This window comes from Panthera onca, chromosome D3, assembly GCF_046562875.1.
Source record: "Panthera onca isolate mPanOnc1 chromosome D3, mPanOnc1 haplotype 2, whole genome shotgun sequence".
NCBI classification, from domain to species: Eukaryota; Metazoa; Chordata; class Mammalia; order Carnivora; family Felidae; genus Panthera; species Panthera onca.
In genome coordinates this window covers 66,074,210-66,091,874 of record NC_138350.1, presented here as the reverse complement: position 1 = coordinate 66,091,874, position 17,665 = coordinate 66,074,210, and the positions used below count along the sequence as shown (strand labels likewise).

The 17,665-nt window shown below is 54.0% G+C and overlaps 1 protein-coding gene across 3 annotated transcripts in view; it reads left to right on the top strand.

Annotated features, from left to right (window-relative positions):
• The window catches only part of ST8SIA5 (ST8 alpha-N-acetyl-neuraminide alpha-2,8-sialyltransferase 5), a 60,964-nt gene that overhangs the window by 8,644 nt on the left and 34,655 nt on the right, over positions 1-17,665 (top strand). For 2 of the 3 annotated variants that reach the window (XM_078435273.2, XM_081790815.1), the window contains exon 2: positions 9,336-9,443. The exons of the other annotated variant lie outside the window; for it this stretch is intronic. In XM_078435273.2, coding sequence (XP_078291399.1) covers positions 9,336-9,443 — 108 coding nt within the window. The remainder of the gene's footprint in view (positions 1-9,335; positions 9,444-17,665) is intronic. 3 annotated transcript variants of the gene reach the window in all.

The window sequence follows — 17,665 nt, the reverse complement described above, 5'->3', positions numbered from 1 at the left end:
AGAGATTAAGACGACTCCGTTGTAGAATATGCCAACACATTTTGCTTACTTGTTTTATGGTATTCGGATATTCATTTTAGCAGATGAGTTTTCTACCTTTGTTGGGTGATATATAGGGTTTTTTTGCCTTCAATTTTTTGATGGGATAAATTCCATTAGTAGATGTTAAACTTACAATTTTAGGGATAAACCCAGCTTGTTGATAGTGTATTATTTATTTTCCATGATGTGAGATTTTGTTGAGTAAAATTTTTATTTAAGATATTGTATCTTATGTTATTGAATGCTGCTGGCGTGTAATTTTCGCTGATAATGCTGCCTTTGTCTTGTCTTAAAACCAGTCTTGTAAAAGGAGTTGGGGGATATTCCCTCTTCATTCTGTGGAATGATTTATGCAGGTTTGAGATCATCTGTTCTTTGAAAGCTTGGTAGAACTCGCCTGCACAGCCATCCACACCTAATGTTTTCCTTGTGGGAAGGCCATAAGTTACTAATTCCATTCCTTTAATGGTTAAACATGATTTGGGTTTTCTATTTTTTCCATCACACAGGAGCAGAGGTTGGGTTTACTTTGTCCTGCCTTATGTGGAGAAAACTCCCATATACGCTCTCTTCCCTCCAGCCTTGCTCTCTCCTGTGTCGGGAGGGTGCAGATCTGGGCTGCCTGCATGTGGCTGGTGCAGGCCTGAGACCTGAGGATATGAAACTGGGTCAAGGAAAAGCACAGCCTGACTCTGTGCTGTATCTGAAGTGTGTGTTTGAGGCCTCTCCTCGAGGAGCCACCCCTCCTTCTGTTCGGCTGCCCTGAGAAGCAGGCACAGCCCAGGAGATGGGACCATAGGGGCTGGAGGGTCTACCCAGGGGCTGGTTCTTGAGGGGAAGGGTGCCTAGTGGGGACCTGGTGGAGATGGACGGTCCCCCAGAGAGGAGAAGGATGCCGAGCTGACTGCCACCGGGGTGTGTGCTGTGCCCGCATAATGACCTTATCGTTTCTCTGGTCAGAGCAAGCTTGTCTTGAGCAGCAGGGCTGGGACTCGGGTAGCAGGGCTGGGACTCGGGTGAGGCAAGCCAGGCGCCCAGGGGACAGAACTCACGGAGGCCTCCCTCTTCGGGGTCCACCCTGCCCTTGCACGAGCCTGGGATCAGGGGCTGCCTGCAATTTTGCGCCCTGGGAGCCTTGCTTGCCTCAGTGCAGTCCTGCGTCTGACCTGCTGTGTGCCCATTCCGCTCTTGGTTGGGGTGTCAGCTCCCCATCCCTTCCCCAGAGGTCCCCCAGAGGCACAGTGCTGTTCTCTCACTCTTCTCCCTACCCCTTTCTCTGGCCAGTTCTTTTCTTTTTGACATCTGTACTTTTTCAGGGAAATTTTACCTCTTAGAGGACTTGGCATCTCTTCTTTGACTTATCCAGGCCCACTCACTTCTCATCTAAGACCCTCTCATCCAAAACATCTCTAGTTTAGCCCTTCACCCTGTGTGTAAGGACCCCCGCCCCTTCCCCACCACACACAGGGGAAGGATTCATTAGCTAATGATATTATTAACATTCCTTAAGGGTTTATGAGCCAGGCTCTGACCTTAGGAGATAATCCTAAAGGAAGATTATTTCATTTAATCCTTACAGCAGTCCTGCTAAACAGAGACAGTCATCCTCATTTAATACTCAGAGAGGGTGAGTAACTTGTATGAGGTCACAAAGCTTGTAAGACCCTTAAAAGAGGTGGTTTTTTTTTTTTTTAATTTTAATGTTTATTTATTTTTGATAGAGGGAGACACAGAATCTGAACCAGGCTCCAGACTCTGAGCTGTCAGCACAGAGCCCAACATGGGGCTCGAACTCACAAACCATGAGATCATGACTTGAGCCGAAGTCAGACACTTAACTGACTGAGCCACCCAGGTGCCCCTAAAAGAGATGTTTTACCCATCTCCCAATTCCCAGGACCCAGCACAGTGCCTGACATTGATCATTGAATGAATGGATACATACAAAGGGAACCTCTGAACTTTTCCTAAAAACAGACAAACGTCAACTAAATGTGCACTCAGCTTTGAACCAGGGGGAGGAGGGGATGTTACCGAAGAATTATTAGATATGATACATGTTCTTAAGGAACTTACAGCACACTTAAAGAGACAGACATGAAAAATATGTAAACCGTATAAATAAGCCTGTAACTGTGTGGCATAGATGACAAATTTCGTAGGTTTCCAAGGTGAGAGCAGTTGGGATGATGAGTAGCCGGGTGGGACCTGATGTGGGCTTTGGAGAGCCAGTGCACTCCAGGGGGGTGATTCAGGGGGCAGGCTGGGGTGTTGAGGCTGCAGGAGCAGGTGATGGAAACCACCGAAGGCTTTTGAATTTCTTTTATTCCCTAGTGCTCTGTGAGCCGGGGGCCTCTCTGGTCTCTGCTGAGTCCTCTGCAGCGTGAGTGGATGGCCAAGAGGGCTGCTCTCTCTCTCCCGGCTCCGATGAGGTGGGCCGGCCCTTCCGGACAGAGGCTTGGGCCCGGCTTTGCCAATCCTGTTTGCAAGGGGCCCACGGGTCCTGCAGAGCCGCTGGATGGTGGGGGATGGAAACGAGGCTGGTAAACCAGGAGATGGCGTGTGGGACACCGCACAGCGAGGGTGCCAAGCTTATTGGGAGAATAAAATGCATCCGTGCTCACTCCAGCCTGAGAGTATATGCGATTTGTGCTGCTTCTGTTGAGTTTCTGAGCAAAGGAACCCAAGCCTCCGCCTCCAACCCCCCCCCCCACCCCAGCTCACCATTCTTCCCCAGCCCATCAGGCTGAGGATCAGTATTTCTGGGATCACCGCTGCTGTTTCCCCAGAAATAAACCACAACCTTCCAAAAGAAGGCTTAAAGGAGGCGGGACTCGCCTAGTGTTTTCTCTTTCTTCCCTGTCAGGCTGGGCTGCTGTCCTGACACAGACAGGTTCATGACTCTGGGTCCAGTGCATGTAGAGCTGACGTTCCCACAGCTCCCACCCAGTGCCCTCCAGCTGGTGGGGTGGGGGCATTCTGCACACCCAGTCTCACTCAGCCTCGCCTTGGGTTGGTTGATTAAGTGCTTGCCTTCTCGCTTCATTCGTTCATTCGTTCGTTCGTTCATTCATTCATTAGTTTGTTCGTTCATTCAGCAAGCGTAACTTCCGTGCCCTTTCTATACCAGACCTTTGGTGTCCAATATAATAGCCACTAGCCACGTGTGGCTGTGGAACACCGGAAATGAGACAGATCTAAACTAAGGTGTGTTGTGTGTAAGTATAAAATACACGCTAGATTTCAAAGACATAATATGAAAAAAGATGTAACATATCCCACTAATTTTTAAATTGATTATATGTTGAAATGACAATTTTTTGGTATATTAGATTAAATACAAATATATTGTTAAAATTAATTTCATTTTTTTTTTTTTTTTTTTTTTTTTTTTTACTTTGTAGAAACCTTTTTATTTTGAGAATTGTAGACTCACATACAGGTGTAAGAAATAGTCCGGAGAGAATCTGTATACCCTATTCCTATTTCTCCAGATGGTAACATCTTGCAAAATTATAGTACTGATGTCACAACCAGGAAATTAACATTGATACAATCCATCAACCTTATTCAGACTTCACTGGTTTTACACACCACTCATTTGTGTGTCCATATGTAGTCACTTCTATGGAATTTTATTAGGTGTTTTTATTGTGGCTAGCAGAACATTCTAGATTATGCATGTGGCTCCTGGTGTATTTCTGTTGGATTGTTTGGCTTGAGTTTCTGGTTGTCGAGACGTAGCAAACAGGTTCCCTTTCAAGGAGCTCATAGGGGGAGAGGGACCAACTACTCATGGAAAGTTCACAAACTCTGTTACGTACTAAGGACCAAGTGGGCTGGGGTTCCAGGACAGAGAGACTCCTATGGCCTCAGTCCTTGTGGAAACCTGTGTCTTCAATGGATAAAGGAGACTTCCGGTTTGAAACAGGGTGGGGGCTCCAGTCCTCCCCACCTGGCTCCCTCTTCCTCACCCCCACCCTCCACCACGTCCCCTCCCTCCCTCCTTTGCAGAGTCTCACAGGGTACCCCAGTGCTCCACAGAGCCAAGCTTGGGAATCACTGGACAAGGCTGAGGATTTGAGGGGAGTCTTGAAGAAAGAGGAAGGTCTCGCCCTAGAGGATCAGAGAAGCAACCCTAGTCGGGTCTGGTGGAGCCTCTGTAACAAAGTACCACAAACAGGGCGGCTCCAACCGAAAGTTCTGGAGGCTGGAAGTCTACGATGAAGGTGTCAGCAGGGCTGGTTCCTTCTGCGAGCTGTGAGGGGGAACCCATTCCGTGCCTGTCCCGTAGCTTCTGCGGCTTTGCCTGTCATCTTTGGCCTTCCTCGGCTTATAGGGTCTCCCCTTCATCTTCACATGGCGTCCCCCCCTGCGTACGTGTCGCTGTCCGAATTTCCTTTTTTTATATGGGGGCCCACCCTACTCCAGTATGACCTCATCCTAATTTAACTAATACCGTCTGTGATTCCCAAGTAAGGTCACCTTCACCGGTAGTGGGGGTCAGGACTTCAACATACGAATTTCGGAGGGACGGATACAAACCGTAGCGGGAGCCAAGGCTGGTGCAGGAATGAAATGACTGGAGAAGTTCAGCCGGACGGGGTTCCCCAGGTTTGGGAGAAGAGGGTGGGCTGCTGACCCCGGAGACACGCGCACACACAGGATCTGGGACACGTCATCAGAGGGAAAAGACAGAATTAGTGGGAGCTCTCAGAGCGGTTGGACTAAATGCATGGATGAGTGTTTGACGGGACCCGCCCCCGATGTCTACATCACTCCGCTGCCTTCCAAGGAGCCAGGGGTCCCCACTCTGCTCACTGTGGTGTGCCATTTGGGCCCGGAGTGCCAGAGGACAGCAGGAAGGCTGTGTGTGTGCCCGCAGCTCCTCTCTCACCCCGTGCTCCACTTGCCACAGCCCCTCTTGGAAGGGAGGTCTGGAACAGCGGCCCAGAGAACGCAGTGTTTGGATGTCGGCTGAGGGGCCCAGGCTCTTCCGTGGTCTGTAGATTGGGGTGGCAAGGTGGTTTCAGGACTGTGCCTGGAGCTTGTCTGGTTTCACTCTCTCTGGACCCCTCCACTGGCTGGATGTCTACATGTGCCCCTGCCCCTGCCCTAGCACTGTCAGTGCTCGGACAGCCCCAGGCCCTGGCCCAGCAGCTCCTTAGCCAGAAGCCTCGGCAAAGCCACGGACGGCCGTTAAATCCAGGAGGCTCTATCTGCTCCCTGGGACCCTGGGTCCCAGGCCTGGGGGCTCTCAAGGAGACCTCTGCAGTGCCTCAGGGGAGGACAGTCCCCCACTCCTCTGCTCCTCCCTCAGGAAGCTCCCACTACAACGGCTTTTCTGTTGCCCCAACTGGGTGAACCCTGGGGATGAATCCACTTCCCTTGCCCTCCTGAGGTTCTTCTGAGGGGGATGTTACTACCCGGCCCTTCACGGAGAAGTAGTGAGTCACTGGTGAGTCAGGAGTGGGGACAGGCGAGGGAGCACGGGGAACCTGGCAGTTAGGCCCATTAATCCCACTGAAAAGGCTTCCCAGCTGGCAGGCGTTTCCGCCCTGATCCGGGTGGGAAGGTCCAAGCACCTTCTCGGAGAGGCCTTTTCTGACCAGTTCCTTCTGTGGACCCGGAGCTGGGGGAGGCCTGGGGGGCCTTAGCGCTTGCAGACTCCTGGTGGCCCAGCTGAGCTCTTGGCTCCTCAGAAGATGACATTTGTCTCATCTCCCTCTCAGATGGTTTTGAGGGACCAGAAAGGTGGCGCTGTTTCTCTGAACGGATGCCCCATCACCTGCCGCCTGCCCTGTCTCACGCGGGGTCACTCTTGCCAGCCCCAGGAGAAGCCATCACCTCCGGCCTCGGGGCCCCTGCAGGTGTTGGCGCTCTCCTGGAACATCCTTCCTCCGGACCCACCTGCTGCCTCATCACCCACTTCCTGTCCTGCCCCATATCGCCTTCTCAGAGACGCCCTGACCCGAAACTCCTTACCCCCTCGCCGCCCTTTATTTATTCCATGGCACCTTTCACCCTCTGACACACTGCACATCGATGACCTGTTAGCTTATTGCCGTCGTATTCGTCTCTCTCTGGTCGAGATCCCTCCCTCTGGGGCAGGGCTTTGTTTTTATTTTGTTCATTGTTGAATCCGAGCCCCCAGCCTGGCAGGGCTGTTCGATAAACACAGAATAATATAATAAATATTTGGAATGTGTCTATGTATGTAATAAAATAAAAATAAAATAGCGTGAAGACAAAGGAAAGGTCTCCTCAGTCAGCTTTGAGGGACAACACAAGCGATTTGCTGGTTAATGATGGAAAACTGATTGTCCATTTCATTTCACAAACTTGGTGTGAAAGAGTTCATTTCCTTTTTTTGGTTGTTTTTTTTTCTTTTAATTAAACCTTATCCAGGGGCGCCTGGGTGGCTCACCTGGTTGAGCGTCCGACTTCAGCTCAGGTCATAATCTCACAGTTCGTGAGTTCGAGCCCCGCACTGGGCTCGCTGCTGTCAGCGCAGAGCCTGCTCAGATCTTCTGTCCGCCTCTCTCTGACTCTCCCCTGCTCACATTCTCTCTGTCAAAAATGAATAAACATTTATTTCAAAAAAAGAAAAAGCCCACCTTATCCACCAGCTGGTGGGTAACTGAGTCTATCATCATGGAGGTGCCTTCCTTTTACCCCCGCCCCCACCCCAGGGTTTGTGCGGAACAAACAGTTGGGGGCTCCCTAGCCACCCCAGCCTCGATCAGTCTGTGCACTGCTTTCTGGAGGCTTTTGGAGCCCTAGGTGCAGCTTCCTGGGGTGCCCCAAGCAGTGGGCTTTCTGAGGCCCTGCTGTCTGTCTAGAGGGGGATGTGGCGGGGAAACCCCGGGCCACCATAGCAGGCCTCCTGGACTTGAAGCATCTTCTGCCAGCCACCCCTCCTAGACCTGGGGGACCCCCTCCCCTCCTGGTGCCAGCTCAGTTTCTTCAGGGGGCTGGGAAGCTTTCAGCCTTCACAACCCACAAGGCCCTAAAGTAAGAGGATAAAAAAGCCCAGCTCCCTTCTTGGAGCAGGGGAGGGAATAAATAATTCAACAGATTATCCTCCCACGAAAGTTACATACTGATGTTTTCTGAATGACTTTCTTCTTTTATGGGTTTTGTTTTTTTTTTTTTTTTTTCACATAGAGCCAACTCAAGGTTACCCTTGCAATAATAGCAGGTCAGGCATGTGGATTCCTACCGCACGCTCCATCAGTGGGCGAGTGGGCTGGAAGAGGGTAGTCATGGGCTCCGGAAGGGAAGGGTGCTCCCCTGGGCTCCCTGGAGGGGGTGCTGTTGTGGCAGTGAACTTGTGCAAAAGGTTGAGGGGGCTGACCCAGCCCCCGGGACGGAAGACCCTAACGCGTGCTGTGTGCAGCTGGCTCCCGGGACGGGATCCAGAACGTCGGGGGCACAAGGACTAGACTGAGAGTCGGGACTCCTGAGTTCCAGGTCTAGCTTTGCCACCCGCTGGCTGAGAGGTAATTTCTCACCCAGTGCCTCAGTTTCCTCAGCTGTGATGGATGATGCACACTGTCTCCCTTATGCACAGGGGCTTCTGGCGGGGGGTCCCCCAGACGGCATCCAGCATGCAACATGGCGTATTTGGTCCGCACAGTGTTTCCACCTTGAATTCATGGGCGGCACTTAAATATTGGGGCGCCCTAGACTCCCAAGGAGGGAGCAGGGTGGGCATGGAGGAGACAGCTTAACTCTGTGATACTCTGGTCCGGGGCTCTGGAGACATCCGAGACAGCTCCCCTCGCCTGAAAGATGGGAACAGAATTCTGAAGATTTGCCGAAGGTCACCGGGCTCATTAGTGGCCGATCCAGGTTGACCAGACGGCAGCTCAGACAACCATCGCTGTCCTGTTCCTGTAGCTTAGAGGCTATGTATTTTAAGGGTTTTTATTAAAAATTTTGTTTCTTCTTTCATTTATCTCTTTTCCCCTGAGTCTCCCCCCTTTTTGCTGTTTGTTTTGTTCTCTGACTTTGAAGTTCAAGCTTTTCTCACACCGCCCGTTCATATTTAAGGGCAAGCCAGTCTCCAGAAGGTTCATTGGAGCCCTGTGAGGAGGGCATTGTCTTGGGACAGTGGTTCTCAGCTGGGAGGATTTTGCCTTGGCGGCACGGGAGACATTTGTGATCGTCCCAACGGGAGGGTGGTAGATGAGGTGCTCCTGGAATCTAGAGGGTAGACACTGGGGGTGCAGCTCAGCCCCCCCCAACCAAGGTACAGGACAGTCCCACACCACAGAATGACCCAGCCCCAAATGACAGCAGCACCAGGTTGAGAGGCCCTGTGCTAGGGCGATCGGGTGACCCAAGTCCTATTTTTCCATGCCCCCCCCCCACTCCTTTTTTGACCTGGTCTGGTTCCCTCCGCAAACCCACCGTAGCCACCGGTGAGGCGGGGTGTGGGGCAGGTGGGTTTCAGATTAGCTTGTCCGTGAATGAGGAGAACTGAGGCACTTCCGTGGGTCAGCTCCCCGCCGCGCGGCCTCCTGACAGCCATGGGGTGGGCAGGCCGATGCCACAGCGTCCATGGGCGCCTCATATGAACCTAGGTCCCCGGCCTTTCAGCCCCATTCCGCGCTCCTGCCTTCAGGGGCCCCGGCCCCCCGGTTGCAGAGCCTTCTTGAGTTGTGCACGGGGAAGAGATGCGCTCCTCATAAACGGGGCTCCACTCTCTCAGGTCTGAGGGAGTTAGTTACCCATCTGCTTTCATCTTGCGCGGTGCTGCGGCTGGCCTCTCCTGTCACCTCTCCATGCTCGCGGCCTTGTCCGTTCCTTTGCTATCATTTCAGTCAGGGTTGGGCAGGCAGCGGAAATAACCAGGTGTGTTGACCAGGAGAGCCAGACTTCATTAAAAGCTTTGCAGCGTGCCTGACCCCCGAGGACGGCAAAGTGCTGGCAGGTGGGAGCTCTTCTGGTAGAAGTCTCTAGAAGGTGGGGTTGGAGGGACGCACCACACAGGAGGTAGGAGAGCTCTATGACCTTGACCTCGCCAAGGCTCAGTTTCCCTGTGTATCCAGCACGTAACCTCAGCTCTGCAGGCAGAGGTGAAGGGGGGGGGGGGGGTGTTGGATGTAAGTGAGCAGAGCTGTGGTTTGTTACCGTCAGTCATCCTCGTGGGTAGACGTCACCTCTGTCTCCAGCGAGTGCGTGATCAAGGCGATGTGTCACTTGGTACAACAGAAAGTGGCTCTGTGGTAGATGGGTTTAACCCGGCATGTGGGCCTTGAGTACCGACTGCCTCGTTTTCTTGCCAGAAGCCTCCAGTTTGGTTGGCAGAGTGGCGACCAGCTGGCCAATTGGACGGGGCTCTTTAATGTCACGGACGACCCGGCAGTGCAGAGCGGCAGTGACTCCAGCTCCAGGTACAGACCCCCGGCGAGTGACCAGGGAGGGGGGAGGCCCATCCTGAGGTGACCTCGTAGCCCCTGCCCCATGCTCCGCCCCAGAGCTACCCTCAGGGAAGAAGCAGGCCCTAAGCTTACTGCCTTTTGGCATCGGCCTTGTCTCCTTTGCCGTGAGGGGTGAGGGCTAGACCCAACCACAAGGTAGGGACTCACTGGCCCCTCTCTGACTGGAGCTGGAAGGGGTGCGGAGTCTGGGTCTCGAGCTTTCATTTGAGGTGGGGGCTTCGGCTCCGTCCCTGCCACAAGGATTTCGGATGTCGGCCTGCAAGAGTGGGCAGGTGTGTGGGTGGCCTCAGGGCTGGGTGTTGGGCGTGGCTTCGGGTCCTCTGACATCCCACTGGGCAGGCGTTTCCTACTGTGACCCCAGGCGGGGCTGACCTTGACTGGGGAAGAGCCATTCCCATCAAGATGGTGCTGACATTTGACATTCATACGGTCACATGGATATTTCTACTTGCTCTGCTGCCGTGTTTGGAGTTCAATCAGTAATGAAGGGCACTCTGTATATTCCCGAGTTCAGTGTTTGTTGAATGAAGGAAAATACAGTATCCTCAGGTGGGGCACGCTCATGGCAGGGAAGGCGTCGTGGGGAATTCTTCCAGACTGGCAGAACTCTTTCTGCTCAGAGCTGGGTGTGGCTGGAACCGCCAACTAAGGGTTTCCAGGGGCCAATTAAGTCGTTTGATCCCTTAATTTTTGCATTTCTAAGTGCGTGCTCTCAGGTCTGTTTCCCTGGAAAGAGGCCTGAGTTTTGTTGTTGTTCATTTTGACATCAGAACATTAAATTGACCCCACAGAGGAGAAGTAGTGTGTTTTTCAGGGACACCCCCCCCCCCCGCAATATGTGTGATTTTGTTCAATGCTCTGAAAAAGTAAAGAAGGGGTGCCAGTGTCAGAAAAACATCAGTCGGGGCAGTGTCCACAGACAGGCCTTAGGACGTGGGGTAGCCTCGGGGACCTGGTCTTATCCTGGCCTTTACGAGTACGGTTCTTTCCATATATGAGTGGTAGGAGCCCTGGCCGGCTGCTGGGCCCCTGGGTTGTCACCCGGTGAGAGCAGGGAGTCCAGACTTGCCCCTTCCAAGCACTGAGTCCCCAGTGTTGGTCTTTCCGTTTCCTTTCGTGACTCGCTCGTCTGGATGGGGGGTGGTCTAGGTGTCCGCCTTCCTGGGAAGGACTCTGAAGAACCCCCTGGGAGAGGTTTGGCTGGAAGGTGCTAATGAACTGAGCTAGATGGCACAGGCATTTCCGGGGGGAGGGGAGACTCCAGCAAGAGTTCTGTTTCCTCCTTTTCCGGTTGCTTGTAACAGCCTTTCTCTCTCCTCCTTTCTCTGCATTTTGTTGCTAATTTCTCTGCCTCCCTGCCCCACCTCCTCTCCCCTCCCTTTCTTCCTGCCACACTTTCTCGGTCCCCACGTCCTGCTTCCCTCCCACCTCCTTTCTTAACTACTCCCCCTCCCAGTGACCCAGGCCAGCCTCCCCTCCCCTTTCACCCAGGATCCCCCAGGGTCAGGGTCACTGCTGGCCTCTTCCATTTGGCTTTGGAGCTAAGGCACCCTTTGTTCCACATCCTTCCCAGCTAGCTGAGTTGATTTCCTCCTGGAGGGCTGCCATTTGACCCAGAGCCCCCTTGGTCATGGAACAAATGTGATGACCACGCATCCCCACTTCTGGGACAATCCCAGGGTCAGCTCCCAATTTCTGGTTGACCCCGCAAAGTAGCTACTACGTATGTGAGAAACCACAGTACGCACAGTTCCCACGTGTCGGAAATAATGGTTAATGTAATTAGAACTGGACTATACGTTGGAGATTCTGCCCTTCTGCCGTCCTTAAAATTGGTAGGACAGCTCTTGGCAGGAGATTTGCAGGGCTTGGGGAGGGAGCTCACGCTGCTGTGGAAAGTGCTCTTCCGGGTGAAAACACATCACCGCAGTGAACAGCCCTCCACGGAACGTGTGCTGTGCCTCGTGGTATTATTCACCTAGTGAGTAATTCAGTGCGTATGCCATATTTTGCTCGCTATAGTTGTGTGGTGTGTCTGAGTGTGGCGAAGTGTGTTATTTATTATTAACACGGTTGGAAGGGAAAGTCAGGAGTTACCATATATAACCAGAGGACAAGAAGAGGCAAAAAAAAAAAAAAAAAAAAAAAAAGCGAATGACTCATAAATTGTATATTCAACCAGGAGCCCAGGAGAAGGAGCAGGTCCAAGCGATCGGTCTGGAAAGCTCCAAATAAGACCACACAGAAAACCCGGGCCAGATAGAGCTCCTGATTGCTGCGGTCAGGTGTTGTCCAAGGAGAAGACCGGGGAAGGCCGGGCCGAATTGGAAAGTGTGTGAGTCGTAAAATATACATCGACATATAGCTTTATTAATTCAAGTGCAGGTCTAAAAGTGTCCAATAGGAGTCCTTAGGGGAACTGCTTTAGGGAGCCGATAGGGATAATTTTTAATCAGCAAATGCTATGTAAGTGGGGTGCTTTGAACAAGCAGGAAGATCTTAGAAGACAGTTCTCATCACATTCCAGTTACGTGTTTATGTTTCTGTCTCCCTCACTAGACAGAGATTGTGCTTCTCCACCTCTGAATTCTCAGCAGCCAGTGTGTAAGTGGAAAGGGCTCAGTAAACGTTAGTTGAATTACGAAATGAATTAAGCAGGCACGTAGTCAAGGCTATTGGTAAAAAAGCACACTTAGATGTCAGTGTGGCCGAATTCTCCCTTAGCGATCTATTCCTTTGAATCAGTCTGTCTCTGGTACTGGCTTTGAAAATTAATCCATCCCCAGAGGGGCCGCACTTTGAATCACAAACTCATTCACAGTGTGGAATGATCTGAGGAGAGCAGGTGGTAGGGAAGTCTGGGCATTCTGGGCAGCCGGGTGGGGAAAGGGAGGCTGTGGGAGGGGGAGAGGGACGGCTAAGAAGTAGAGAAGGCAGGGAAGGCAGGTTGTGTACTTGTGCAGTAACTGACTGAGAAGCCCTCCCAAACACCTCCCACAGAGCATCGTGGCAATTGTGGAACGCGGATGAGGGAGAGCTCTTGTCCTCCATGGCCAGCTCAGTGCTTTGAGCCACCTCGCCCGGCCCAGCCGCCGGCCTTCCCCGTGACCACCCAGAGGGCCGGGGAGGCAGCAGCGCCGTTGGCGGTCACGGTCCTGCAGGGTGGGCGGTTTTGCTTCCACTGCCTCCGGGTGTCCCAGGGAAAGGACCGGGTCAGAGGGGCTGAGGGCCGCTGGGGCAGGAGTCAGTCCTACAGGTGCTGACTGTCAGCCAGGCCTGCGGCCGCAGCATTAAAGGGCTTGGCTCAGCTGCTGCCAGCTGGACCCCAGCCCCACATCAATTCCTTATCATCCTGCCAGTATCCACCTCCTACTCACCTCCTCCTTGAAGCTTTCCTGGATAGCCTCTCTATATTCTATAAGAAGTATCTGCACAGAGGAATGCTTCTATCATTTCACGCCAGAGAACTCTCCAGCCAGTGTACGTACACAGTTCCGTGTTTGTTCAGGTATCCCCCAGATCCCAAGAACTGTGCGTGCATCTCCAGGGCCCTCCGGACCCCCCAGCTTCAGACACAGCCCACAGGTGCCCTGACTGGCCGGCCTCATCCGCCCTTCTCCTGGCCCTCCTGGTCTGGGTGGTACGGCAAGAGCTGGTGTGCAAAGATGACTCCAGGAACTTTTCCCTCTGATGTCTAGAGCAGAGCTGGCCCCAGGCCACGGCCCATCCAAGCTGCCCGTTCCTGGGACAGCATTCTTCCTGTGCTGCTGGGCTTCCAGGTTGGGGTGCAGGGGACCTCCCAAGTGGTGGTGGGGGGGGAGGGTAGCACCAGCCGTGGGACGAAAGAGCAAAAGCCCCCAAACTGACGCGACGAGAGACTCTGTTCCGCAGAAGAGCGAGCCAGCTGAGTGCCCAGGGCCCGGGCCGGAGCCCTTCGCTCTGGGGTGAGGTCTGTGTGCGTGTCCAGCACGGCCTCTGCCGTCCAGGGTTTGGGGTTGTCATTTTTCAGAGCTGGCATTCAATTTCGCATTGTGTTATGCTGTACTTGGCTATTCCCTAATTGTTTCAATACAGTGTGTAATCAGGTACTACATTTGCGTGGCACGGATGGTGGGTGTGCCAAGAGCTCAGTGTGGAAGTCAGAGGTGCTTCCGTGGGGGGCAGAATCGGGCTTGCATCCTGACAGGCGATGCCCACGGCCAAGTGCTCCGGGGGCTGACGGGGTGCCCGGCGCTGTGCTGGGTGCCTGCCCCCCATCCTGCATTTCATCCCCCTCTCCCGTGTTTGAGGCGGGTACTGTCACTGCCCTCATTTTACAGGTGAGGAAACCGAGTCCCTGCAAGTGAAGGGGGATGGAGTTGTCACACCATGTGCCGTGTGACTCCAGACTCCCCGGACTGACAGCCCGTGCTAGACGGAGGGATTGTTCTTTCTGGACTGTGGACAGGTCAACCCGGGTAGGGTCGGGTGTTCGGGTACCTCTCTAGGGTCTCTCAACCGCCCCCCTCCCCGCCATCTCTCTGCCGCCTTTTCAACGTTGTTTTTTTTTTTTTTTTTTTATTTATTTTTGGGACAGAGAGAGACAGAGCATGAACGGGGGAGGGGCAGAGAGAGAGGGAGACACAGAATCGGAAACAGGCTCCAGGCTCCGAGCCATCAGCCCAGAGCCCGACGCGGGGCTCGAACTCACGGACCGCGAGATCGTGACCTGGCTGAAGTCGGACGCTTAACCGACTGCGCCACCCAGGCGCCCCTCTGCCGCCTTTTATCCTCTGTGTCTTTCCCCCACCCCCTTTGTGGTTAGTGCTTTCTTGACTGCTACCCCTGACAAATGCTTCCTTCTACCTGCTCCTGGAGGCTCCACATTTCAAAGAGGAGCCCTTGGGGGCAAGATTAGCCCGAGGGAGGGGCGCCTGGATGGCTCAGTCGGTTAAGCATCTGACTTCGGCTCAGGTCATGATCTCGCGGTCCGTGGGTTCGAGCCCCACGTTGGGCTCTGTGCTGACAGCTCAGAGCCCGGAGCCTGTTTCAGATTCTGTGTCTCCCTCTTTCTCTGACCCTCCCCTGTTCATGCTCTCTCTCTCTCTGTCTCAAAAATAAATAAACGTTAAAAAAAAAAAAAATTTAAGATTAGCCCGAGGGAAAGAATGTTCGTGCACTGCGCCCTACACACCTGACTTGTGAGTGCAGTCTGGTTTAGCATCAGCCTTTCCGGTCAATTGTTAAGGCTGTGAGAAAGGACAAAAAAATAAATAAAAAGAGGGCCGGAGTTCTCTCGGGCTCCATCCAGCTGGGAAGAATTTGGGGAATCAGGTTTGGCAGAATGTTCTGGGCTGGGTGCTGGAAAAGCAAAACAAAGATGGTGCAGCTTCTGCATCGCCTCCCACGTACCTGACGTGGACCTCTGGTGGCCAACAGGCAGGAGGCTGTCCGTGGAGGCCAGGTCGTTGGCGTCCTGGGACTCATCAAGAGGTGGTGTCCCGTGTGGTAAAGTCCCCCTGGCCCTCGAGCTTTGTGGCCCTTGGTTGAGTCTGAATTGAGTCTCCTGGGCAAATGACCACTTGGGTGCATGGGTCTGTGCCCCAGTTCCCTCATCCGTTGAACTGTCACCTTGTTCAGGCACTAGTGGTGGGGTCCCCTGAGAGGACCTTCTGGGTAGATCCGGGCCCCAGCTTCATCCTGACTCATGGCTGAGTATGAGGACTTTCTCTCTGGGCCTTGTGTCCAGATCAGATGATCAAAGGTGCCTGCCAGGGCCTCCCCCAGGTCTGCTCCCAGAATGGCAAGTAAAAGGGGAGTGGGGTCAGGCTGGAGGACCAAGCATGCACCCGTGATCAGCAGTTTAGGGGGCTCCCGGATAGGAAGGCGCCCGAGGCCGTCCCAGTTTCGCACTCCACGTAGCCATGCACAAGGCCTGCACCTGCTAGGTTGATGGCCGTAAAGACTGTGCTGGGGCGGGGGTGATGGGGCGATGGGGCTCACAGAGGCTGTTCTCCCGTCGCAGGCCTCCTTGTACAGATGTAAACCTTCCCCCCCTCACCCTCCACCGGGGCTCCTACAGAGCACTCGGGTCTCTTCCTTCTTCCTCTGGCGGGTCCCTCACACGCAACTGACTGTCCCTCCCAGTTCTGCAGGCTGGTTGTTCGAGATCAGGAGGAGAGCACAGTTCAGGGTCAGATGCGAGCCCACCCTGCCTTTCACACCTTCATCTTCTTGCCGTGCCCTCGCCTGGTGGGAAGAGGGTGAGAGAGCTCTCTAGGGTCCCTTTTATAAAGGCACTGATCCCATGCGTGAGAGCTGCGCCCTCATGACCTAATGGCCCTCCAGTGACCCCGCCTCCTAATGCCATCACATTGGGGGGTTAGGTTTCAGCACGTGAGTTTGGGGGGAAACACACCTTCAGCCCGTGGCACTCACTCTGCTCGTCACGCAGACTCCCGCGGTGACCGTGTCTAGCACCTCCCACTTCTGTCCTCACCTCAAGCCATGCCAGTGGGGCGTCTGCCTCCCGGCTCCCCTGAATCTGCGCCGGTCAAGGTCACTGATGACCGTCTGGTTGCTAGAGCAGCAGGACCTCATCCATCCTCCTCTTCCTTGGCCTCCATTAGCTCTGGACAGAGCCGACCCTTCTGTCCTGGAAATGTTCTCTGCTCTTGACTTCTGTGGCATTGGGCGTTCCGGGTTTTCCTTGTTCCCACAGACTTCCCTTCTCAGTCTCCTTCCGTGGCCCCTTCTCCCCTGCCACCATCTGAATGTCGGAGCTGACTGCATGTGCCCCTCTGTGCTCTGCCCTCCTCTGAGATCTCACTTCGTCCTTTGTGCCTTGACTCTGGGACATGTATCTCTAACCCTGGCCTCTGCACTGGACTGCTGACTGCCTACTTACGATGTCCTCCCGAATGTCTGAGAGTCCCAGCAGCCTTACCGTGGCCCAGGGGCTTCTGACTTCCGCCCACGCTGTTTATCTTCATCGTTCCCTCCTCTCGAAATGGCTCTGTGATGCAACCAGCTGTCCAAGCGAAACTCCTAGGAGTTACCGTTGATTTCTCTCTTTCTTTGTCACTGCGTAGATCTTGTCATCAGCTTATCCTTAACCCATTTCCTGCTCTGTCGCCTTCTCCCACGTCTTAGCTGCCACTCTGTGCAATCCCCCCTCTTCTCAGGCGGCAACAGTCCCGTCTCCCTGTCTGCTGTCGCTTTACAGTCCGTCCTCCCTGCAGCGGCCAGAGGGAACTTTTCCATCAGACTGTGCGATTCCTCTGCTTCAACGCCTGGCTGTGTCGAGGGGCCCACAGGCCCAGCCTGACCCGGTGCCGCTCGCCCCTCCGGCCTCATGTCCTCTGCCTGTCCACCCCACCGCCCCCACTGCCCTGTCCCTGCAGCCCGCTGGCTTTTTCCATCCTCGGGGTGTTTGTGTTTATTCGCCCTTCCCTGTCTGCAATGCTCTTCCTGCACTCCTGCTGAGGGCTCCATTTCTGTTTGTTCAGAGAGGCCTTCCTTGACCTCCTACCAGCCTTCCAGGGACCCTCCAGCCCCCTATCCTGTTTTACTTTTATAGAGCTCATTGCTACTTGGCACTATGTTGCATTAATATTTCATATGTCTCCTCTCGTGGAAGTCCAGGAGGGGGGTGGGGTGGGGATTGTACCTGGCTTGGTCGTCAGTGCATCCTGGCCTGAAACTGCCTGGCGTGTAGCAATGGATGAGTAAATCTTCGGTGAGTGAAAGAGGAGAAGAGCCATCCATCGAGGGGAGTTGCACAAAGTCCAGTTTACTAAGGACTGAGCTGGGGAGCGTGCCGGGGGCTGTAGGCATGTTCGAGGCAGAACACAGAAGGCCTCCAGGAAGCTGGCCTCTGATGTGCAAGCAGGTAGAGGCCTGGAAGACACAGTGAGGAAAGAGCGTTCCCGACAGAGACACCCCTCCAGTGGGAAAAGAGGACCGATTCACGCCCCTGGTGCCGGGAGGGAGAGAAGGACCCGGAAGGGAGCAGAGGTGGCCAGCTGGGGTGGGGAGGGGAGGGGAAGTACGAGGAGGCCAGTAGGTCTCAGCGGTTAGCTTGGGCCCCCGGGGCATGGTGGTGAGGCGCAGAGGGGCAGTAGGGCGGTGTCCGGGTGGAAGGCCGACCATGCTCGTTTAGACACGTGGAGGTATGCCGGGTGATTGGGCCGGAT